This window comes from Panthera onca, chromosome B4 (assembly GCF_046562875.1).
Source record: "Panthera onca isolate mPanOnc1 chromosome B4, mPanOnc1 haplotype 2, whole genome shotgun sequence".
Classification (NCBI taxonomy): Eukaryota; Metazoa; Chordata; class Mammalia; order Carnivora; family Felidae; genus Panthera; species Panthera onca.
Window position 1 is genome coordinate 89,110,380 of NC_138345.1, and position 26,142 is coordinate 89,136,521.

At 39.7% G+C, this 26,142-nt stretch overlaps 1 protein-coding gene and 2 pseudogenes across 3 annotated transcripts in view; 2 read left to right on the top strand and 1 right to left on the bottom strand.

Moving 5' to 3' along the window:
• Positions 1-26,142, top strand: part of SRGAP1 (SLIT-ROBO Rho GTPase activating protein 1) — a 282,606-nt gene that overhangs the window by 247,301 nt on the left and 9,163 nt on the right. For all 3 annotated transcript variants that reach the window (XM_078449732.2, XM_078449733.2, XM_078449734.2), the window contains exons 16-21: positions 7,058-7,163; positions 11,287-11,511; positions 13,468-13,547; positions 23,797-23,977; positions 25,441-25,575; positions 25,713-26,052. In XM_078449732.2, coding sequence (XP_078305858.1) covers positions 7,058-7,163; positions 11,287-11,511; positions 13,468-13,547; positions 23,797-23,977; positions 25,441-25,575; positions 25,713-26,052 — 1,067 coding nt within the window. The remainder of the gene's footprint in view (positions 1-7,057; positions 7,164-11,286; positions 11,512-13,467; positions 13,548-23,796; positions 23,978-25,440; positions 25,576-25,712; positions 26,053-26,142) is intronic.
• LOC144616845 (COMM domain-containing protein 1 pseudogene) lies at positions 8,012-9,340 on the top strand (annotated as a pseudogene).
• LOC132694129 (large ribosomal subunit protein uL24 pseudogene) lies at positions 16,784-17,205 on the bottom strand (annotated as a pseudogene).

Here is a 26,142-nt window from a genome sequence, read left to right on the forward strand (position 1 = left end):
GAGAGAGAGGGAGACAGAGGATCTAAAGCAGGCTCTGAGCTGTCAGCACAGAGACCAACATGGGGCTCGAACTCACAATCCATGAGATCATGACCTGAGCTGAAGTCAGACATGTAACCAACCAAGCCATCCAAACACCCCTTGACTCTTTTATTATACATAATTTCACTTATAAAGCTATAAAAAGATGCAGAAAATTACAACGAACTCCAGTATAAATAATCACCTAACTTGAACAGTTTTCATTTCTTGAACAAAATTATCCCACCTGTACCCCTTCCATCATCCCTCTGACATTACATCACTTCCTCTGTGTGTATGAATATCTGGGAGGTGAAGACTCTTCTCTTCTTCTTTTTTTTTTAATATAGCATAGCCATAATACCATTATCATACCTTCAAAAAATAACAGTAATTTCTTAAAATCATCAAATAACCAGCCAGTACATTTTTAAAATAACTGTATTATGCAATTAATATGTGATCACTGTAGAAAAATTAGAAAATAATCTAGGAAAATAAACCAGCTGTGACTCCTCTACATATAGATAATGTAAACCTTTTTGGTATGTTCCCAGTTTTTTTCCTATACGTATACCTATGTACTTTTTTTTTAAGTTTTTTATACCTATCTACTTTATAAAAAAATTTTTTTTAACGTTTATTTATTTTTGAGACAGAGAGAGACAGAACATGAACCGGGGGAGGGTCAGAGAGAGGGAGACACAGAATCTGAAACAGGCTCCAGGCTCTGAGCTGTCCGCACAGAGCCTGACGCGGGGCTCAAACTCATGGACCTCGAGATCATGACCTGAGCCGAAGTCGGCCGCTTAACTGACTGAGCCACCCAGGCGCCCCACCTATCTACTTTTAAAAGCAGCTTACTGAGATATAATTCTCATACCATACAATTCCTTCATTAAGGTGTACAAATCAATGTTTTCTAGTATATTCACAGGATTATACAACCATAACCACAATTTTAAAACATATTTATGACTCCAAAAAGAAACCAGAATTAGCAACCATACCCCGTTTACTCATTCCACCCCCAGGACCAGACAACCATGAATCTACCTGCTATAAACGTACCTATTCTGGCCACTTAATATATAAATGGAATTATACAATCTACGGTCTTTGGTGACGGGTTTCATTTACCTAGCGATGTTTTCGAGGTTCACCCATGTTGTATCATGTATCAGCACTTTATGTTATCGTCAAATACAATCGTCCATTGTATGGATATACCACAGACTTTTAATAAAAGGGATCATACTAAATGACTGCTAATGGATGTGAGATTTCTTTTTGAGATGATGAAAATGTTCTAAAACTGACTGAGATCATGATTGATGAACTGTGAATATACTAAAAACCATTGAACTGTATACCTTGCATATATGAATTATACATGAATTATATCTCAATATATCTACTTAAAAATGGTACTATATCATTTGCTCTTTAAAAGCCATTTTTCAAATTTAATGATGTTATTAACGTTTTCCTGTGTCAGTAGGTATTTTATAAAGTAAGATTTTAGTGACCATATAATGGCTTTTATTTAACACATCCTAGTTTTAGAAATTTAGGTTGTTTCCAGTGATTTTGCAATTAAACAAAATACTACGATGAGCCTTTTAGTACATAAATCTATTTGCCCATTTCTAATTGTTTCATGGAAAAAAAAAAATCTCTTGTTTTGTCTTCCTGGTTCTCCAGTGTGTGTCTTTGTTGCTGAAAATTCTTTCAGCTTTGTAGCATACGTGATGGTTTCTGTCTGAATTCTAAATTTCTGTTTGATGCCTTATTAGGGGTTCCTTTTACCCCTAAAAATACGGAACGGGCTTAGTCTCTGAACTGAGTAAGTGAAGCTTCCTAATCTAAGACTGTTTCTTTACTAACCTTGATCATTCAGCAGGAGGAGAAACATTTTGTATTTATTTATTTCTACAGTTGTTGCTATTTAGGAGAGAACGTTATGGTTTAATTCACAGAACTCAATCTATTAATGATTAATTAGGAAGATTTTCAAGCATTTCGTTTCTCACCCAGAAGAGCAGCCAGTAACTCATCTCAAGGCTAGGCTAAGATTCATCTAAATGTACTAGAACATCTCTCTGTTTTTCTCTTTCGCTTTCATTCACACACATACACTATTACGTGCTCACAATTGATTGGTACCTTGACAATTTTCGGAACCTGACAGTGAACTTAAAAATGGCATTGGGCTGGGAATTTCACCTTGAATACTGCCTGTTGAGCTGTGGAGCTCAGAAATATTTGTGTACCTGCTCTTCAATAAACCATTTCTGAGTATGGCCGTTAATTTCCTTCCCTCTTGTCATACCTGGGGATAAGCTTGCATCTTGTGATTTATTACTTGTTTTCTGACAAACAAATACTTTTGCACATAGCGCACAGAGAACTGGTATGTTCAGAGTAATGGCCATTTGAGCTTTTTGCCATTTTGTCAAGTAACTGTGTTTTGTGGTGAGTTTTTCACACACATTTACACAGAGCTGTCAAACCCCCATGCTGTGAAGTTGGGATGCTGACATGGGAACTGTGCAGTGCCAGGAAAAGAACATAAATAAGCCTAGGGAGCTCTGAGCCTGTGACCAAGATTGGACGAATGCCACTTTTACCTAATTACATGAGATTCCGAATTGTGGAAACAAAGGCCAGCTTAAAAGAGACCCACACGAAATACTGGTTTTCCTTTCTGACAACTCTTCTGAGGGGACGCAAAGATCCGTCTTTTCACGCAGCAGAAAACGGTGAGAGATCATGAGTTGCTGCGCTCAGAGCCAGCTGGGAATGCACGTTAATCAGAGCGTCCGCAGCAACCATAAATTTTGACCTGCTAACAGGACTCGGGAGAGTAAATGAGTCATTTGTGCCAGAGTGAGACTCCTGTAGGATGTGTGCCGTAGGCCTGTTGAGCAACCAGCCAGGTAATATCTGAGTCCTGCTCACAACCATCACGCTCCGAGGCCTTTGGGACAGATAGATCTGCTGCCACTTCAGGGATGCCAACAATTCCGCTTTGCTTTGATTTACGTTTCCTGTAGTTGCAGAGAACGTACGCCTGCCTCCCGTGATCTTCTCTGTCTGGCCTTTTTGGTGTCACTTTTTTACATGCCTGTAGCTTCTCTCTCCTGAAATCCTTCATTTGCATCTCATGGTACCCTCCCCCGATCTATTTGGTTAATTGTGGTAAAATATACGTAGCACAAAATGTACCATCTTCTCCGTTTGAAGCCTACGGTTCAGTCGTATTAAATACATGTTCCGCAGCCATCACCACCGTCCATCTCCAGGACTTTTTCATCCTCCCAAACTGAAGCTCTATACCCGGAAAGCAGTAACTACCCCGCTCCTCCCCCCCAGCCCCTGACAACCACTGTTCCACTTTCTGTCTCTGTGAATCTGACTATTCCAGGTACCTTATGTAAGTAGAACCCTACAGTCTTTGTCTTTTTGTGTCTGGCTTATTTCACTTAAGTTGTCTTCAAGGTTCATCCATGTTGTATCAGAATGTCATTTCTTTTTTTAAGGCCGAGTAATGGTTCGTTGTGTATATGTACCACATGTGTTGATCCAGTAATCCATCAATGAACATTTGGGTTATTTCTACCTCTTGGCTATTATGAATAATGCTGCTGTGAGATTGGTATCTAAATACCTGTTCTGTGGAACTGTTGAATTGCTGAATTATACACCTGAAACTAATATTACACTGTATGTTAACTGGCATGTAAATAACAACTTCTTTAAAAATTAACAAATTAAAAGAAAATTAACCACTCAGTGAACAAATACCTGTTTCCCCAGATGTGGTTGTTTTGGGTTTTTTTGTTTTTGTTTTTTTTTTTAATAAAGCTTCGAAACTACCTTTAAAGGGTACGGGAACTAACTTTAGAACTGAGAGATAGAAACCAGAGGATCGTGAATTAAAATTAAGCCTCTTGGAAGTAATTGCCTGTGTCCTCTTCCAGCCTGAAAATGACTTGCCTCCTATGGGATTTGGCAAAGATTAAAGATTAATAATACATTAAGAATAGTTCCTTTCATTGGGAATGCGAGCTGGTGCAGCCACTCTGGAAAGCAGTATGGAAGTTCCTCAAAAAACTAAAAATAGAACTACCCTCTGACCGAGCAATTGCACTACTAGGCATTTATCCACGGGATACAGGTGTGCTGTTTCGAAGGGACACGTGCACCCCCATGTTTATAGCAGCACTATCAACAATAGCCAGAGTATGGAAAGAGCCCAAATGTGCATCGAGGGATGAATGGATAAAGAAAATGTGGTATACATATACAATGGAGTATTACTCGGCAATCAAAACGAATGAAATCTTGCCATTTGCAACTATGTGGATGGAACTGGAAGGTATTATGCTAAGTGAAATTAGTTAGAGAAAGACAAAAATCATATGGCTTCACTCATATGAGGACTTTAAGAGACAAAACAGATGAACATAAGGGAAGGGAAACAAAAATAATATAAAAACAGGGAGGGGGACAAAACAGAAGACACTCATAATTATGGAGAACAAACTGAGGGTTACTGGAGGGGTTGTGGGAGGGGGGACGGGCTAAATGGGTAAGGGGCACTAAGGAATCTACTCCTGAAATTGTTGTTGCACTATATGCTAACTAATTTGGATGTAAATTTAAAAAAAAAAATTTTAAGAAAAAAAAATAGTTCTTTCACATTCTTCCTTTTTTTCCCTCTAAGACCCCAAAACTAGCTCTCCCTGACAGTTGACCTTAACCTTATACTGAGGACTAGCCTAGAGAATCAGTAGACTTAACTCTTGAAACAACCCAGATCCTCAGTAAACAATGGCAGAAGTGTTTGTTGTTGTTTTGTTTTTAATAATAACCATTATATGGCTGGAAAAGAGTGGACGGTATTGCCAGTCAGAAGACCATTAACAGAATAAGTCATCATTTCAATTTATAATTTGCATAAATATATTAAACTTTGTAACTGTTTGGTTTGAGGCATGAATCGAAAGTCACTTATGCATGCAATTTTTTAAGGACCTGAGAATAAATGCTAGGAAATCTCAATATTTAGTTTTAAGATTAGGTCATAAGTGATTTCAAGTCAAAGTTGAGAACCACTGCTTTTAAAGGAATTGGAACGGGAAACTGAATTAGGAAAGTATTATCATGGTCCCACTTAGAAATAATGAAGACTTCAGTTAGGAAATCAGCAGTGAGATATCCAGAGATAGAGGCAGAAGAACTTATGTCCCACAGAAAATTGAAAAATGAAGTGAAAATACCACCTTCCTAGAAGGGATGGTCCTGACCTCGAGACCAGACACGTTTGCCATTGAAGAGAACCAAGTAGAGGGTCAACCACATTTGTGGGTGGGAGAAGGTCAAAGGTCAAAAACCTAGTAGAAGGAGAGTCTATTGGCTATTGTGTCAGAAATGAAGGCCTGAAAAAAAAAACCAGCCTGAGATTTTTGAGTAGGATATGTGAATACCTCAAGCGCAATTAAGAGTAAATGTAGTAATATGAAATTAGAGTAAACTTCAAAAATGTTTCTGAAATATTCCTTGAGATATTTTTCTCATGGGTGCCTGACTGGCTCTGTTGGTAGAGATTGTGATGCTTGATATTGGGGTCTTGAGTTCAAGCCCCACTTTGGGAATAGAGTGTACTTAATTTAAAAAATAAAAAATAAATATTTTTCTCAGACATATGCTTATTGAATGTGTTCAAAGTTGTACTTTATAAAGGGGCACCTGGCTCAGTTGGTGGTGCGTACAGCTCTTAATCTCGGGGTTGTGGGTTCGAGCCCCACATTAGGTATAGAGATGACTTAAAAACAAAATCTTAAAAAAATATATTGTACTTTAAAGTACGTTGAAATCCAAGAAAGACAACCAGACTTAAACAGAAAATAGGTTTTAGTCCCAGCTCCACCCTTCCAGCCAGGTAACCTGGGGTAAGCCACTTACCCAGTTCTCATTTTCCTAGTCCATTAAGTGGGGATGACATTACATGGCTTACCTACTCCCTAGTATTGTCATCTGCATTAAACTGGATAACAAATGTGAAAATGTAAAATATAGACCATTATGGAAATACTGGATTATTAGTATTTTTTTGCTGCTGTTCACAAGCACTTTAGTATTAAGAAGCTTTAAGCAATTTGTATTCCTAGTAAAGAGGTATATAATAATACTGGTAAGTCCCAGGTACCCCTGTCTTCAGGGAGCTCTCTCAGGGAAAACAGGGTAAGGAAATAAAAAACTGTAAACACCATGGTATAAGTTCTGTGAGAGCCAGAATGAAACCACTAATGTATTTTTTTTCTATTTATTTTTAAGATTTTATTTTAAGATTTAATATAAAACATAATTTTAAGTAATCTCTACACCGAACATGAGGCTCGAACTCACAACCCTGAGATTAAGAGTTGCACATTCCACCAGCTAAGCCAGCCGGTCACCCCTCAAATCACTAACATATTTCTAATGCCTAACTCAGTACCTGAAACCTAGTGGGCTCTGCTAAAATACATGTTTGAAAAACTGATGACGTATTAGAACACAAGGTAAAAAGTCATATCATTAAAATACTACAATAATTTTGAGGAAGGAGAGATTCAAAGCCTGGTACATTGCCTGAATCATAGTAATAGACAAATAAATATAGGATAAATTATTAAATCATAAGGGAGATATCCCCAAAAGCTACTTTAGTTGACATGAAGCAAAAAGGAGTTGAAACCATATCAAATGCAAAATCTAGAAATAACAGCAAGTGAAAAATTATTTTTAAACCTAGAAGACGCTAAGTTGCTCGAGACCTTGGAAATCAGAAAAAACAGTGATGGGTCAAAGGAGACACTCAGAAATGGTGTTACACCCAAGCTGATCATGGATTCACTGTCTTGATTACAGTTACATCCCACCTAGGGCCAAAGGATTGCTTATGGTCGGATATGAAATTTGGTACTCAGTGTTCTACTTTAAATGTAGCAGATGAAAGGATCCTGACCATGTTCTCTTCTGTCTGTAGGAATAGATAATCTCTATGAGAGGGCGCTTCACATCCGCAAACTCCTCCTGACCTTGCCTAGGTCCGTCCTTATCGTGATGAGGTACCTCTTTGCCTTCCTCAATCAGTAAGTACCCTAATGCTCTGCCAAAATGCCTGTCTTCCATTCCGTTTGCACTGCTCTGAATTCTGTTTTTGTTCTTGGATTCTGTAAAATGTACATTAGGTCCCATTTATCAGCATAGTCGAAGAGGAGATGATTAAATGTAGACCAAAGTTATGTTTTTCCTCAGCAGATCAAGGTCATTGCATGATAGATGAAAGATGCAGAAACTGTGGCCTTACATGCAAAAATATACAAATATTACTAAAAAGAACACTTGTTCAGTGAAATACATGTTTTTCCAACTTCCATCCAAAGCTAATGTCATGAATGTTTTTGTCAAAATGATGCAACCCACCTGCTCACTGCAGAAAATGTCTGTGATTTTTGATGTTGTAGTCAAGGGAGGAGTGCAACTATAGGTGCAAATTATATACAGATCCAAGAAGGAGTGTCTGCAAATTCAATATAATGAGACCTCATCAAGAAGAAGATACTTCTAAAAGTCTCTAAAACAATGTCACAGAACCCTTAAGATAATCACTGCCTTATTTTCTTTTTTTTTTTTAATTTTTTTTTTTAACGTTTATTTATTTTTGAGACAGAGAGAGACAGAGCATGAACGGGGGAGGGTCAGAGAGAGGGAGACACAGAATCTGAAACAGGCTCCAGGCTCTGAGCTGTCAGCACAGAGCCCGACGCGGGGCTCGAACTCACGGACCGCGAGATCATGACCTGAGCCGAAGTCGGCCGCCTAACCGACTGAGCCACCCAGGCGCCCTGAATCACTGCCTTATCTTCAAAGAAACTTTATTGTTATAATTTAGGCAACTGGATTTTCATTTGCATTACTTTATAATAACAACAATGGGCCCCGTTATAAGACTATCTTCCTCAATTCATATCTGAGAGTCCCCTTGGTATTCAATGATCTAAGGGGAGTAAGCTCAGGGAAATGCCTTCTCCATGTGGCACAGATTCTCCCTTCCTAAAATTAGGATATGTTCTCTTCTCTACTTCATTAGACGTTTAAAGTTCTCAGAAGCCACGAGGACTTACTACAATCCTGCTAACCATTTCTGAAATCATACCCAGTCAGATTGACCCTGGAAACCAAGTATCATGGGGAAATGCTTGCAAAGAAGTAAAATATGCACAAGTGACAGTAGGAACCCATTTGTACAGAAGTCGCCACTGGAAATAAGCAGTATCTAGAGAGATGGATATACACTATGTGTAGGTTAAATAGATGGCTATAAATTTTGCCTTTAAATAAGCCTAGTTACCCAGGCAGCTTTAAAAATCTGAAGGCTTGCTGACTATGGCAGGCAAGCTCGAGGACTCCAAACCTCTGAGCGGGCTGCTGAGCAGCCTTGCCTAGGAAGCTTTCCACGGGCACCAGGACATCACGGAGTTGCTGCTGCGGAATCGGCTCTATGTGGAGGCATCACCTGAAGAGCTCTGCCCCTTTCTGGCGAAGATGAGGGGGATTCGTAGGTCTGTTGCATCTGTAGACAACCAGCTGGAGGCATTCTTGACTGCTTAAACCAAAAAGCAAGGTGGGGTCACATCTCAACAAGCTGCTGTCATTTACAAGCTCTGGAAGAGCCTAAGACAAAAATTCAAGAGAGCTTCATGAGCCAGAGCCTGTTGGACAGTGGGCTTCGGGGCCTGAACGAGAGAGTTGATGGCAAATCACATCCAAGGCACTCAGCTCAAATACGCACCCCTGTTGCTATAATGAAGCTGGAAATAGGGAAACGTGGACAGGAGCCTGAATTTCTATGAATTCAGGAATTTGACCTGCTTTGCTGAAAATGGAATTGTTGAAGCAAAGGTGTTCATGATCCATCCCCAGTGACCTTGGGTCAGGTGTGTGTGTGTGTGTGTGTGTGTGTGTGTGTGTAAATCTTACTCCCTCATTAGTATTAAATCCTCAAATTCATAAAAAACAAAAATCTGGAGGCTTGCTGTCTTCACCTTTAATTGCTTCACTTCCCCCAGTATGAAGTGCCTTTTGCATTGCTGTTGGCCCTCTGCATGCTATCCCCACCGAATTTTCCAGACACACCTGAGCAAAACCCACCATGAACCAAAAAACCACAGTAGACTAGGAAAGCAGACCATAAATCAAGAAAGTTCTCAAAACCAGGGGCGCCTAGGTGGTTCACTTGGTTAAGCATCCAACTCTTGTTTTCGGCTTAGGTCACAATCTCATGGTTCATGAGTTCGAGCCCCTGCATCAGGCTCCGTGATGACAGTGCAGAGCCTGCCTGGGATTTTCTCTCTCTCTCTCTCTCTCTGCCCCTCCCCACTCGCTCTCTCGGTCTCTTTCTCAAAAATAAATAAGTAAACTTTAAAAAAACTTTTTTAAAAGAAAGTTCTCAAAACCCGACTCGAACTCACCATGTATCTCAACAGAACAGCAAATGTGCCAGGAGTCAGCCGGCTGGCATGACTTTCAGCATGTCTGCCTAAAGATGCCCCTGGCTTGCTACACCTGCCTTCATGCAGAGACCAGCCTCAGCCTCTAGGATAGGACACGTGGGACAGGAATTTTGAGAAAAGAAATAACCTATTCTCTTTTAATTGTAAAGTTGAAACCTGGATATCACATTTTTATATGAAGATTTTGCTCTTCAAGCCAGCACTAAATGAAAGACCCAGAAAGATGAATTGTGACTCTCCCTGTTGAGCTTACGTGTGTCTTTTGAAAATTAGACCATTCTTACTCTGAATCTCACTTGTCCTCCATGCATCCGTTTTCCAGATGATGTGTAACATGACCGTCCCCTTTATTGTGAACTTTTTTTAAAGACTGTCTGCTTGAGAAATGGCAGAAGGGAAAGACATATGTTAGCTGAGGAGATAATGCTTTTGTATTTTCGACTTTCTAGGCTATCAGTTCCTAAAAAGGGTAAGGTATCAGGTCATGTGGTATTTCACTGTCTTTGTGTCTGTCACCATCCCACAAATGTGGCTGAGTCTCTTTTTTCCTTCTTCCATTTGTCATCTGTTCACCTGGATTTTACATGTCCTTTCAAGATTGACATTTTCTTCACAAAAAGATAACGTCTCTAGCTTCTCCCTAGAACAACACTTTGTGCACATGTTAGAGTGAAAAAGAGCGGACTTATTTTGAGGCCCTTGTGGAAAATACCTCACAGATACCCATGGGGTCGAATTTAGAAATTAGTTTGAGGCAACCAGAAATCTCCCCAAAGTTTGTTGTTTGCCAGCTTTAAAAGGAACGAGATAACTGGGGATTCTTTTCCCCTTCTCTTGCACTTAACAGTGTCTTTTCTGACATTGACAGGGTAGTGTTGGTGGTCTTACCCAAAAACACATCATAAAGCCCAGAGTTGTTTGCCTTCTTTCAGTGGTTACAAAGAAAAGGGGCTTTGTTTTCCTCAAGGCTTTCCTCAAGATTTATGGGGAAAAAACTGAAATCTGAGATGTTTTTGATTAGTGGGAGGACAATTTTGACGACATCCATCAAGTTTTATGGAGCTCACTACTGACCTTCCCGGATTTACTTGAGTAGCATTTAGAGCCTGACCATAGTGTTTACAAATGAAACTCATTTACTTGATCCTGGTCTCCATTGTAATAGAAATTATCTTAAACTCTTGTGGCTTTGAAAAATGCCACTTAATTAAGTAAGTAGGATTTATATTCCCCTTTCAGTTTCTTTCTAGTTGAAAGTTTATAAGTTGCTTTACTTCCTTTGGAATTTGTTGAGCCAACTTAAAGTATTATGGAAGATCATCTTATTCTAATAACAAAAACCAAATAAAATGCTTTGGATCCCTATTTTCAAAATATAAAGTGTTTTATTAAACATCAGTTTTCAGGGCACCTGGGTGGCTCAGTTGGTTAAGCATCCGACTTTGGCTCAGGTCAAGGTCTTGTGGTTCATGAGTTCAAACTCCTCGTTGGGCTCTGCACTTACAGCCTGGAGCCTGCTTTGGATTCTGTGTCTACATCTCTCTCTGCCCCTCCCCTGCTCATGCTTGTGCGCTCCCTCTCTTTCTCTCTCTCTCTCTCTCTCTCTCTCTCTCTTTTTCTCTTTCTCAAAAATAAACATTAAAAAAAATCAGTTTTGTTTTTTCTCTCTCGCCTTTTATAACTTTTCTTTTTCTCATAGCCTTTCACAGTACAGCGATGAGAACATGATGGACCCTTATAACCTGGCCATTTGTTTTGGCCCGACATTGATGCCCGTCCCAGAAATACAGGATCAAGTGTCTTGTCAGGCGCATGTGAATGAAATTGTCAAAACCATCATCATCCACCATGAAACTATTTTCCCGGATGCTAAAGAGCTGGATGGCCCTGTTTATGAGAAATGTATGGCTGGGGATGACTACTGGTAAGTCCAAGCATTTTAGTCTTTCCCCTGCCCTGGAAAAATCATGGAAGTATACATATCAATCCAATTAAGAAAAAGAATTGACTGTAAGTTGCCAAAGATTCCAATTTTTTAAAAAAAGAAGCAGCAGGAACCCTTCTTTAGATTAGATGAGAATACTAAGACCCATGACAGCATGGCCTCTCACTAGGGAAATTCCTATTCATCCCTTCCCTTTTCCCTCAAGGATGACATCCTTTAAGATCTATCCACCCTATTGTAACTTCTGTAGAGAATAGTGGTTTTGAAACGTATCATATAGAGCTGTACTAATTTTACTTTTATATCAAAGATAACTGATCGAACTGACAGATTTCAGTTTCATTCTGAAATAGTTTTGGCTGTAAGTATTTCAGGTTTATCATTTTAAAGGAGCCCTCTCAACCAAATATGTTTTCATTCTTATTTCCATTCTTACTAATAAATATTATCCTAACCAATTATAGTAGTAATGGTCGTTTTAAGCAAATTTATTTTAATCCTTGAACCCCTACTGTGTGCCAGCTCCTTGGTGCATGTGATCACTTTATACACTAACCACTCTACCAAGTAAAGTGAGGCCAAGAAGCCTGGCCAATGACTAATTGTAACTGCAGGCAGCCCAGGTCTGTCTGATTCCAAAGCCCACATGACCCTTCCCACTCAACAGTTGCCTCCCAGCCCACTTCAGAAACTGTTCTGTGCAGCTCAGATCCAGGAGCAGCTGGAAAGAGACCTATGTAAACCCATTCTGGACCCTCCTCAGGATACATCCCATTGCCTCACCGGGGATTAAGTAGAAGGTAGCTGAAAGATCCTAAGTACCTGAAAGTACACCTAAACCATAATAATGGGCTTAAAACACATTACGATTGGCTTATGCCTTAAGAAAACTGAAGATTAACTATTTCCAGAAGCACTTCTTTCTAAATTAACAACAAATCATGATAGATTCCAGTTCTGTGATGTAGCTGGTAATTTTACACGTGAAATTCGAGTTTAAAAATATTTACTTGAGCACTTCCTATGTGCAAGGTACTGACTGATCTTGGCTCTAGGAAGATAAATGTATAAAACTCAGCCCTGGCGAGATGCATAATTTTATCTTCAGAGTCATACTTACTGCAAAGCCAGTATCTTAGCACTTCCAAATATTCAGGGCTGTATCAGTAAGTTTTGCTCTTACTCCTTTTATCAAAGAGCAGTATGTGGAGGTCCGGTCAATATTATCTGATGTGTTGTATCCTACAACTTTTGTGGTCACCGCTTTTCCACAAACAGGGTAAAGTCCCTAATAAGGAGGCTTGCAGCCAGTCACCTGTGCTTGATTGTGTCCTTTTCCCATTCATAGTGTTTCCACGGGCAATCACTCATTTTAAACAGAGAGTCAGTGATAAAGCAGTTACTCTTTCTCGCCAACACCAGCAACTTAAGTGGGCTTTTACAGCAATGTCAGGTTTCTCTTTGTGGTAGATGCATCCCATTCACCAGCACATATTTGAGGAGTGTGGTAGTGTTAAAGGGTAAGTTTTTAAAAAGAATAAAATCGTGAGTCTCACGAATCTAAAATGAACACGTGTCAGAAGATGGGAAAGATACTACAGTCGATTCAAAGCAGAAATCAAAGAGCCATCAATTTATATGCAGTAAGGAATAGTGACATGAATTTACAAAAACTGGTGTAGCCGTAGCACAATAATCGCACTCCGCTAGAATTCAGCCAACTTTAACTTCTGTGGATACGAATGACCAAAGATGAAGGACCTAGACTCCCATAAGACCAGATAATCCTTGGAGGCTCCAGCGTCTAATGGAAAGGCTCTCCAGTAACCGACTCTTTTGCCATTCCAAAGTCCTACATCTTTACGTAGAGTAGCACTTGTTCATTTTCGAAATTCTTCCTTTGGCTTTATATGAATTTCTGTTTGCACTTGGCAGTGACAGCCCATACAGTGAGCACGGTACGCTGGAGGAAGTGGATCAGGACGCTGGTACGGAGCCCCACACCAGTGAAGATGGTATGCCCTTGGACCCACACCATTATAAAACTAATCTTAATACCCACTTTTTTGGGAAGTGTTTATATTAAGAATTCAGTAGCTACAAAAGAATATTTATAAAATATGTAAGATATGAAAAATAATATTACAGTGAACACCACAGACCACCACCAAGTTTAAGAAAAAAGACAGCATCACCTTTGCTCTTCTCTGTTACCATTCCCTTCCTTACTCCCTCAGGGGTAACCACTATATGTTTGTTTTTACATGGTTTATTGTTTCATTTTCTTTTTTTATTCAATGTTTATTTTTTTTTAAGTAAAAAAATTTTTGTAATGTTTATAGAGAGAGAGACAGAGAGTGAGTGGGGGAGGGGCAGAAAGAGAGGGAGACACAGAATCCGAAGCAGGCTCCAGGCTTCGAGCTGACAGCACAGAGCCCGATGCAGGGCTTGAACCCATGAACTGCAAGATCACGACCTGAGCCTAAGTTGGATGCTTAGCCAACTGAGCCACCCAGGCGCCCCCTCTAATGTTTATTTTTGAGAATGAGAGACAGAGCGTGGGAGAGGGGCAGAGAAGGAGTGAGAGAATCCCAAGCAGCAGGCTCTGCACTATGAGCTATCAGCGGGGCTCAAACCCTCAAACCTTGAGATCGTGACCTAAGGCAAAATCAAGAGTTAGACTTTCAACAGACTGAGCCACCCAGGGGCCCCTCATTTTCTATTTTCCTGAACTTTCTGTAAATGGAATCCTACTGTAAAGACTTGTCATGATTATTTTCCACTCAGTATTACACTCCTGCGACTCACCCACATTGTTGCATGCAATTGTAATCATTTTGTTTTACAACTGTATGATATCCCATTGTATTTACTTTGTTATTGGTGAATATGTGAGGTGTTCTCTATTTTTTGCCCTTAAAAACAGTGCTGCTACGAATATTTTGAACGTGTATGCTTTCGCAGTACTGCAAACAAACAGGAGTTTCTCCAGGATATACGCACCTAGGAGTAAGCATGTTTTCAACTTGACTGGATAAAGCCACACTATTTTTGAAAAGAGTTCTAGGGGCGCCTGGGTGGCTCGGTCGGTAGGTGTCTCACTTCGGCTCAGGTCATGATCTCGCGGTTTGTGAGTTCGAGCCCCGCTTTGGACTCTGTGCTGACAGCTCAGAGCCTGGAGCCTGTCTTCGGATTCTGTGTCTCCCTCTCTCTCTGCCCCTCCCCTGCTCATGCTGTCTCCCTCTCTTTGTCTCAAAAAGAAATAAAACATTAAAAAAAAAAAAAAGAAAAGAGTTCTAATTATATACACCACACCAGCAATATGTTGGTCTTCCGGTTGGATGTATTCATCCACACTTTATTGTATCAATATCAAACATTATAATCTTTGCCAGTATTGTCAGTGTGATGGTATCTTGTGATTTTAATTTGCATTTCTCTGATTACTGATGAAGGTGTTATTTTGCAATATAGAGTATTAATAGAAAATTTGATGTATAGTAACTGCCACAGATCAGGAGGTGATTACCACTGAAAAGCTACTTTGTTACAGTACCCAAGAGAAAAGGTACATCATGCCTCACGTGGCCACAGAGAAATGCACCAGGGTGGGTCAGAAGGCAGCCGTAGAAAGAGCAGGTAGGCAGGAGTCTTTGCTGTGGTTTCCACGGGAAGCAACAGTCAGGGCAAGGTAAGCGGGTTTCAGATTGGCTAGTTTGAATAATTTCAGCGGGCTCTGGGTTATAGGTGTTGTCTCTTGTCAGGAGATTACCTGGAGCAGGAGATTAGGACAGGTGGATAGTGACCCCAAGGAGGTGGTTGGGGTGTTGGGGCTCTGGATTGGTGGGTTTGTATTTGAAAAGCACACCAGGCGAGTGATTTACACTATCTGTAGGAATTGGTAAACCTTGGGAGGGATAGTCCCTCGAGCGGCACCCAGTCCCTGGATGTCAGAATACAGAAAATAAAAAATACAGTTCATATAGGTAGCTATACTTTACTAACTTTTACATGCTTCACTTTTTTTGTGAAATTTCTGTCAAGTCTTTTGCCCATTTAAGTCCCATTTGCCCACTGTCAGTTTCTCTGGGCTTTTTTTTTTTTTTTTTTGCTTGTCTTAGTTTGATTGGGCTTTGGTTTTTTTCTTATTTCTAAGAGTTCTTTGTGGGTCTGGATCGGGTCTGGTATTGTGTATATGTTTTGCAAATATCTTGTGCTCTGTAATTTGTCTTTCATGTGCTTATTATTACATCTTTTGCTAAACAAGGAGACTTTAAAGAAGTTACCAATCTTTTCCTTCATGGTTGCTTCCCTTTGTGTCTCCTTTAAGAAATCCTTCTGTGCCCAGAGGTAATGAAGATAATTCCCCCATATTCTTTTTTAAATCCTTTCAGGTTTTGTTTTTCACACATAGGTCTTTAATCTACCAGGAATTTCTTTGGGGGTATGGTGTGAGGTTGGGGTCCGTTCCTTTTTCTCCATGTGGATGCACTATTGTCCCAACATTAATTGTTCTTTCTCCACAGCTCTGCACAAATCACATGTCCTCTCTGAACAAGTCTGTTTCTGGGCTCTCTCCTTTCCACTGGTCTACTTGTCTATCCCTCCTCTCTTAATTTTGATACTTTTTAATAAATCTTAATATTTGGCAAATCAAGACCTTTGACTGTTCTCCTTAGCAATTCTTGCTCTTTACAACTTCACTTAAATTTTAGACTCAGTTTTTCAAGTTCTTAAACAAAAATTGAAAACCTCTTGGGTTTTGATTGCAGTTGCACTGATTCTATGTATGTTAATGTGGAGAGAATAGATATTTTTATAATATTCAGTCTTCCAGTCGACAAACATATTGAATGTCTCTCAATACACATTTATACTTTTCTCTTTAGAGATCATTTTTTTCCTTTTTCTAACAAGTTTAATCTTTAACATAACTTTTCAACACTTTTTTTCATTTTTAAAAAAAATATTTTTTTTTAACATTTATTTTTGAGACAGAAAGAGACAGAGCATGAACAGGGGAGGGGCAGAGAGAGAGGGAGACACAGAATCTGAAACAGGCTCCAGGCTCTGAGCTGTCAGCACAGAGCCCGACACGAGGCTTGAACCCACGGACCGTGAGATCATGACCTGAGCCGAAGTCGGACGCTTAACCGACCAAGCCACCCAGGTGCCCCAACACTTTTTTTCATTTTAACAGGTTTTGGGTTTTTTTTAACAGTATTTATTTAAAGTCATGTATAAGATTACTTTATTCCTTCATTTTCTCATTAGTTTCTTCCTTATATTTGCCCTTTTCCTTTCCTACTTGGCAAGATTTGGCTTTGTGTTCAAGGTCTTTGTCCAGGTTGAGTCTAGTGATAACCACCTTGCCCGGGTGAACACCCACATGGACATTTGTGTCGTGCGCCCTCTCCCTCTGTACTTGTTCAGCGTAGATGACATATTTCTTCCCGTAAACCTGGGCTACTTTGCCAATTTGCCTTTGTGGTGTCCTCCTACAACCTGAACTTCATCATCCTTTTCGATGGACATGGATCAAACATTGTACTTCTCTCTCAGCTCTGTGGAAAGAGGGGAAGACATAATCTTCCCGCAAATATGGAAAGATGCATTGGAATGCCTTTTGTGGTTCTTGCTCCATTCAGAAGTCACCAAAAGATTGAACATCATTTTGTCCGCTTGGTGCTTCAGCCGTGGCCATACAAGACTTTTTTTAATATGAACATATAAAGCTGTCAGTTTTCTCTTAGTACTTCCTTAGCTATATGCATGATCCTTTTATTTTCTCTTCAGCTGTAACTAATCTGCTTTAAAGCCATCCATTGCATTTATATTTTTTGTTTTTTTCTACAAGTTGTTTGGTTCACTTTTCTATCTGCTGCTTAATCATTCTTTGTAGCTGTTCGCTCTTTCCTCATATTAATCCTTTCCATCGTTATAAATTGTGATTCTGATCATTCTAATATCTGCATTCTTCCTGGATTTGTTTTTGTTGTCTCTTGCTCATTGAGTCTTATTTTCCAGAGTGTTTTGTAAATTTTTATGTGTTCCTCCAGAGAATCTTCTCATTTACTTCTGCCTGGGGCATAACCAACTTGGGACCATATTGAATTTTTAGCTTCAGGTTTTCCAGGCCACCCAAGTTGTGTGATTTTTAACTGCAAACCTGCCTGAGGACTGGAATGTGGTTGGGGTTCTTGGAGATGATTTGTTCCAAGGTTTGAGATAGATTCTTTTTTTTAAGTCTGGGAGGGGACAGTGGTGATGTATACAGTCTGTGGAGAAGTATGGAGGGCAGGAAGGGAGAATGATTTCTAGCACTAGGAATTCACGGTGACACTGCGAGCGTGATCTTTTGTGGAGGGGGCTTACATTGTCCAAACTGAGTAGACCCTTGATTTCGTTTTTTGTCCAAAATGAAAGCTTAAGTTAACCCGGCAGGGAAAGTGCCCTCAAGGCAAACTCTGACTCACATTTTCTAGTGTTCTGTTTACCTCACTGCGTTCCCATTTCGTTGAGTTTTTTGTCTTTGATATTCCCTACTACGGTGGTAGCTTCTTAATGCAATTACAAAGATTTCTTTTTAATCCCAAGATTTTTCATTCATTTCAGCAAGAGGGTAATCAGGATGTCTCATGTCCACCCTCTGCTTTAAAAAAAAAAAAAGTTTGTTTCTAAAAGTAGGATGAACTGACATTTTCAGAACTTCATTTAGAAGAAATTCTTCACAGTGAGAGCTTCTACTTCTGTGATGTTGCTTTTGAAAGTCTCTGAGCCCTACCCTTGCCACCATCCCTTCTTTTTACTCGAGTTTCTTTCTTTCACCGTGTGATTTATTCCTTTCTCACCGATGACTTCTCTGTCTCCTTCAGAGTATTTCCCTAGTGGCAGGAAAAGCTAAGACAAAGCCCCAGCCGTCTCTCTTCCTAAACATCAGTCTCCCCACAATGCCATCTGTTAGTTGTTCTTACCTCTTGACTACAAAAGAGAAGCTTTGCTGAGAGCTCTGTGTTTTCGATAATGTTTTAACCATGTTCACCTGATTTTGCTGGAAAAGAAAGCATTGCGTACAAAGGATAGATATCCTTGCCCACAGCCAACCTGTAAAGTTCTGTAACTAAATTAACTAGCATATTGATTATCTTTGTGATCCCCTGGGTATTGTATTTTCTTTTGTCCATCATGATATCACTAGAGAAGGATAGTTTTTGTTTCTGAAAGAGAGGCTGTCATAGAACGAAACCAGCACCTACAAGAGCAGTGGGTAACAGATCTAGAAGGGACAGTGCCAGGGACAGCAGGTGCCCAAGAGAAAATGTGATGTACTAGCATTTTGTATAAAATGACAAGAAATGGAAATCTAAGACTTGATAGTTTTGGGCAGTCAGAAAAATCAGCTGTACTGAATTGTCCCCCATTGCACAGTTATTTTTTTTTTAAATGTTTATTTATTTTTGAGACAGAGAGAGACAGAGCATGAACGGGGAGGGTCAGAGAGAGGGAGACACAGAATCTGAAACAGGCTCCAGGCTCTGAGCTGTCAGCACAGAGCCTGACGCGGGGCTCGAACTCACGGACCGCGAGATCATGACCTGAGCCGAAGTCGGCCGCTTAACCGACTGAGCCACCCAGGCGCCCCCCATTGCACAGTTATAATAGCCATGCAGGAAAATGAAGTTATCGTGTTCACTCTTACTGTTACTGATAACAGCAGCATTCTGTAGAGTCTCTGCAGGATCTTAGAGGACCATGTGACTCTCTATGAAAGGACCATGTGACTCTGCCATGCCCTAAGATTGATTTGCTCTGCAGTGAGTAGACTGAGATGTGTAGAAGTAGCTTATTGATTCACACTTGGCTCTGGAATGACTCCCTGAGGAGTAGAAAGAGTCAAAATAATGAAATTGCTCAGAATTACTAGTTGATATGGAATTACCAATAAAAATGTACTTCTGATTCATCTGGTCATTCTTTCATAATCTCTCCACATTTGAATTAAATAAACAGTCTGATAATCCTGTTGCTAGTTGTTTCAAGAAATAAAAAGAGATAACAAGCATTAGAGTGCATGATTATGAAATTAGGATAAAATACATAAGTATCTGTTAAATAGTCTTAAATAGCCCTTGGCCCGCATTGACAGTGTATGACTAAATGTCTAATTAATGTCTAATTAATGTCTAAAGAACATTAATGGTTCTTTCTTCATTTCCTTCTGACAAGTACGTAAACTGTACACTATTTTGTGGGCTGGTATCTTCCCATTGTTTTTTTCAGTAAAATGAAATTCAACTTTACATGGGCATGTTCACATAGGAATTTGAGAACTGCATGTCATAAAGTTCTTTTTAACAAATGGGCGTGTCTTCTTTCCTCCCTGGATATGTTTATTCATGTCCCCTGTACCATGGGCATGTTTATTTCTGTTCCTAAAGGAGAACTGGTGTTAAAAAAAAATTGGCATCAGTCATCTCTGACTTATTCTTTATCTGCAATTTGAGGACAAACTATACAGTCATTCTCTTTAAATATAAAGTTATAGTCCCTCCTCTATGAAGCAGGTTTGTAGATATTTAATAAAGCTGTTATTCATATTGTTTTAATAATATAATTTTAGGAGGGAATACTAGCATGCTAACATGCGATCTAAAAGTTATAGTCAGTTGTTAAAGGACTTAAACTGTTGTTTTAAAATTATTCTTACACCTACTTTGCTGAGAAGTATACTACATGTAAATCATAGCATTGTGATTCTGCCATATGAAATATTCCCCTTAAACATTAACCACTAGCAAAAAGATGGAGCAATTTTTTGTCTTTATTTTAAATGCATAGCTGAAATTCATCTAGGCTCTTTCATAGAAGGTAAACCCTAAGCTTTTTTAATGTGTTTTTTGATTTTTATGCTTTTGCCTTATGTGGCCCAGAGAACATTTGAATTTATTTTTTTTTTTTGAAATTCTTTTTTTTAAATTTTTTTAATTTACATCCAAGTTAGTTAGCATATAGTGCAACAGCAATTTCAGGAGTAGATTCCTTAATGCCCCTTACCCATTTAACCCATCCCCCTTCCCACAACCCCTCCAGTAACCCTCTGTTTGTTCTCCATATTTAAGTCTCTTATGTTTTGTCCCCCTCCCTGTTTTTATATTATTTTTGCTTCCCTTCCCTTGTGTTCATCTGTTCTGTGTCTTAAAGTCTTCATAGGAGTGAAGACATAAGATATTTGTCTTTCTGTGACTAATTTCGCTTAGCATAATACCCTCCAGTTCCATCCACGTAGTCGCAAATGGCAAGATTTCATTCTTTTTGATAGCTGAGTAATACTCCATTGTATACAAGTACCATATCTTTTTTATCTATTCATCTGCCAGTGGACATCTGGGCTCTTTCCATACTTTGGCTATTGTTGATGGTGCTGCTATAAACATGGGGGTGCACGTGGGGATACAGCACACCTGTATCCCATGGATAAATGCCTAGTAGTACAATTGCTGGGTCCTAGGGTAGTTCTATTTTTAGTTTTTTGAGAAACCTCCATATTGTTTTCCACAATGGCTGCACCAGTTTGCATTCCCACCAACAATGCAAAAGAGGTCCTCTCTCTCCGCATCCTCGCCAACATGTCGTTACCTGAGTTGTTAAGGTTAGCCCTCCTGACAGGTGTGAGGTGGTATCTCGTTGTGGTTTTGATTTGTATTCCCCTGATGATGAGTAATGTGGAGCATTTTTTCATGTGTTGGTTGGCCATCTGGATGTCTTCTTTGGAGAAGTGTCTATTCATGTCTTTTGCCCATTTCTTCACTGGATTATTTGTTTTTTAGGTGTTGAGTTTGAGAAGTTCTTTATAAATTTTGGATACTAACCCTTTATCTGATATGTCGTTTGCAAATATCTTCTCCCATTCTGTTGGTTGCCTTTTAGTTTTGCTGATTGTTTCCTTCACTGTGCAGAAGGTTTTATCTTGATGAGGTCCCAGTAGTTCATTTTTGCTTCTGTTTCCCTTGCCTCTGGAGACGTGTTGAGTAAGAAGTTGCGCAGCCAAGATCAAAGAGGTTTTTGCCTGCTTTCTCCTCAAGGATTTTGATGGCTTCCTGTCTTACATTGAGGTCTTTCATCCACTTTGAGTTTATTTTTGTGTATGGTGTAAGAAAGTGGTCCAGGTTCATTCTTCTGCATGTCACTGTCCAGTTTTCCCAGCACCATTTGCTGAAGAGACTGTCTTTATTCCAATGGATATTCTTTCCTGCTTTGTCAAAGGTTAGTTGGCCATATGTTTTTGGGTCCATTTCTGGGTTCTCTATTCTGTTCCATTGATCTGAGTGTCTGTTCTTGTTCCAGTACCATCCTGTCTTGATGATTACAGCTTTGAATACAGCTTGAAGTCCGGGATTTGAATTTATTAAGTGAGAAAGAAGCTTAGTTGACTATCCAAGGATTTCTTATGCGGTTATTCCATACAAGATATTAAAGATACTTTAGGAATCTTTTGGGAAAAATTAACTGTTTTAAATGGGAATGTACATTACCAAGCAAAATAGAAGACAATTTCCTGAGAAAATATTTAACAGATGGACAGGTTTTAATCTATTACATGTGCATGTATTCTGGACTATTTAGAAAGTAATACACTCTCAGTTTATAGTAAATTGAGGTATTGCTCATTGCTTATACATTTCTCTAAACATTTAGTACTTGTATTGGCCCTTTCTGTGTATAATTGATTAGAAGTTTACTTATCTGTTGTTGATAGCAGGGATGAAGGACGGGGCGGGGGATGGTAGAAGATGGGAGGAAAGATCATAAGCCCCAGAATCAAAGGGCTTTTTGCAAAAGCTCAATGACGAAAAGCATCTCTTATAGTTGTTTTGTTTAGTTTGTCCTCTTAATTGCCTTCAACTGTTGTGATCAGAATTAGATCAGCACTGAAATTCCATTTCTAGTTCAATAGCTTTAATTTTTAATTTTGAAATCATTGTAGGTTCACATCTAGTTGTGAGAAATATTACAGAGAGATCCCACGTACTCTCCTCCCAGCTTCCCTCCATGGTAAAATCTTACATAACTGTAGCATAATACCACAGCCAGGAAATTGACATTGACACAACCCATCAGCCATATTCACGTTTCACCAGTTTTTCATGCACTCATCTGTGCGCTTCCCTTTTATAGCCGTGGCCATTTCTTTCCAACCTCTGGCAACCACTAATCTGTTCTGCATCTTGATTATTATGTCATTTCAAACATGCTGTATAAGTGGCATCCTACAGTATATAACCTTTTGAGACTGGTTTTTTTTTTCACTCACCATAATTCCCTTGAATATCTTTTGATCTCTGGATAATTGGGGCGCCTGAATGGCTCAGTCAGTTAAGCGACTCTTGGTTTCAGCTCAGGTCATGATCTCACAGTTTCATGAGTTCGAGCCCCATGTCAGGCTCTGTGTTGATAGTGTGGAGTCTGCTTGGGATTCTGTCTCCTCTGTCTCTGCCCCTCCCCCACTTGTGCTGTCTCTGTTTCTCTCAAAATAAATAAATAAACTTTAAAAAAAACTTTTTTGATCTCTGGATAACATAATTGTTGAATCTGGTCTCTTAATTTGGGTACAGGACAGTCTAAGTTGTGCTTTTTTCATAGGTAACTAGAATTTGTTACTGATACTAGAGAAAACAAAGTTATTTTACTGTTGGTGGCAGTTTGGAAGATTTGATAATGCCAGAAAAGTACAGGAAGAAATTAAATATACTCACATAATATTTAATGTACTGATTTTTATAAACCTCATTTTTCTTTGAATAAGCAAATAAAGCCTAAACTCCCTCGTGTTCTGGGATACTGACTTTCCCATGTTATCCATGGTTATTAACATGTTACACAGGAACTCCATCATTGTCAAAATACTATTGGAGCTATTGTGGAGGATATTACAGCCCAAGGAGAGATCTCATATATCATGTTGCAAAGTTTTAAATATTTTTTATTAAACTGTCATTATACCTCTGGTAAGAGACTGTGGAAATTAAGGTCCAAGGTTCAATTTTTCTTTGCCTGAAAAACTGACCACAGCAAGAGACTGTTTTTTTGTACCTCTTTTAACAGCCTTATTTTGTCCTGCATTGATGATTTGTTCATTACCTTGTTCAGTCTGGATATTTAAATGGCCGTGTTTATTGCCAAGGCCTCATATGGAACTTTCACATAGTGTTTCATGTTCTTCTAACAGCTCTGGTCCCTCTTTGTTTTCCGGTGTGTTCTTTGTAGAATGTGAGCCAATAGAAGCGATAGCCAAGTTTGACTACGTTGGGCGATCCGCCAGAGAACTGTCCTTCAAGAAGGGCGCCTCCCTGCTGCTGTATCACCGCGCGTCTGAGGACTGGTGGGAAGGAAGACACAATGGCATTGATGGGCTCGTGCCTCATCAGTACATAGTGGTGCAGGATATGTGAGTAGTGCCAGCTTCTACCGCCAAGTGCTCCCATCAGAAGATTCCAGCCACTGTCCTTAAACTGACCTTGGTCTTTCAGGAACAGAGCAGAAGGGATCGCAGAGCCCAGACCTCTGAGCTGGGAACAGTTCTTTGCCTTGCTATTGGGTCTTTGCTAACGGTCCTTCAGGACCAGCAGGTTTTCATTTTGCAAACACCACCAGGAGGTTTGGAGCAAAGGCTAGGGAGAGATGCCTTTTGAAACTTTCAGGCTCTTAGAAGAATAATCCTTGCAGAGAATAGCTTTAAGAGCTGTAGTAACCACTGCTGGTTCCAAAACCAGAGCTTATCATCTCTTGCTGTCTGACCACTGTTTCAATTCAGATTCCCCAGAGGGAAGATACTGACGTAAATAAAGTCTAAAGAGAATCATCTCCAGCCTTCTTCTTCTTTTTTTTTTTTTTTCAATATTGCTGTAATTTTTTTAATGTTTATTTATTTATTTTGAAAGAGGAAAGAGAAAGAGTGCAAGCTGAGGAGAGGCAGAGAGAGAGGGAGAGAATCCCAAGCGGGCTTCAGGCTGTCAGCACAGAGCCTGACATGGGGCTTGATCTTGGGAACCATGAGATCATGACCTGAGCTGACCAACTGAGCCACCGCTGCACCCCTGCTATAATTTTTTGGGAGGTTTATTTATTTATTTTGGGGGTGGGGGACAGAAAGAGAGGGAGAGAGAGCCAAGCAGGCTCTGCACAGAACCCAGTAGTGCAAGGCTTGAACTCACAAACCATGAGATCATGACCTGAACTAAAATCCAGAGTCAGATGCTTAACCACCTGAGCCACCCAGGCACCCCTTAATATTGCTATAATTTAAAAATATTTAAAGAGATGAGAAGATGCTTGTAACCTATTAAGTAAAAGAAACAGGTTGCAAAATTGTACGTACAATATAATTCCTATTTTGTGAATATATTTCCTAGTACAGCAATTTAAGAGCAGTTTTTCAAGGGAAAGAGAAATATACCACATGAAATGCATATTATGATTAAATCATTCAACCTAATTTTAGAGATGTTAAAATGTGTCTCAGAATCCAAGAAATATTATGTGCATTTTATACATACATGCAGTGATATATATCTAAGCCACATAAACATATAAGTAACTATAGTATAAATACCATACATATATATGCAGACATCATAGATATGTACCCAGGCATAGATAAAAAGTATAGAAGGATATTTTCTAAAGTTCTAGCAGTAGTTGTGTCTGGTTGTTGCATCCTATTATGGGTGATTGTGATACTGCTCTTTTTTGTATATCTGAATCTTCCAGTTTACCAATGAAACTGTATTATTTTTATAATGAAAAAGTCATGTTGGTAAGAAAGACTTATAATACGTAAATGCCATCACTTATTTTTTTGTTCCCATTCATCTAGCAAAAGACCCTCACTCTTGCTTCTCATTGTTTCAGGGATGATACGTTTTCAGACACTCTGAGCCAGAAAGCTGACAGTGAGGCCAGCAGTGGGCCAGTCACTGAAGACAAGTCATCATCCAAGGACATGAACTCCCCAACAGACCGTCACCCGGACGGCTATTTAGCCAGGTAGGTGGAATCTGATCATCAAGCTGCTGAACCTCCACTTTTCCAAGGACTTTGAGCAGCCACAGGACCCGCAGCTTTGTGGTATTACCCAGTGTGATAAGCTCTCCTATTTTCTCTCTCTTTTTGTGTATGTCTAGACAGAGAAAAAGAGGAGAGCCACCCCCTCCAGTAAGGCGTCCTGGCAGGACCAGTGATGGCCATTGTCCCCTCCACCCCCCACATCCTCTTTCCAACTCCTCCGTTGACCTGGGGTCCCCAAACTTGGGCAGTCACCCCCGGGGCCTGCTGCAGAACCGTGGCCTCAACAATGACAGTCCTGAGAGGAGACGCCGGCCCGGCCATGGGAGCTTGACCAATATCAGCCGACACGACTCCCTCAAGAAGATCGACAGCCCTCCTATTAGAAGGTCCACATCATCAGGGCAATACACAGGCTTCAATGACCATAAGCCATTGGACCCAGAGACGATCGCTCAGGTAGGATGCATTTAATGGAATGGTGCATGCTGTGTACCTGGAGTATGATGAAGGAGGTATGCAGGATTTCCTTTTTGTAGCCATGTTGTT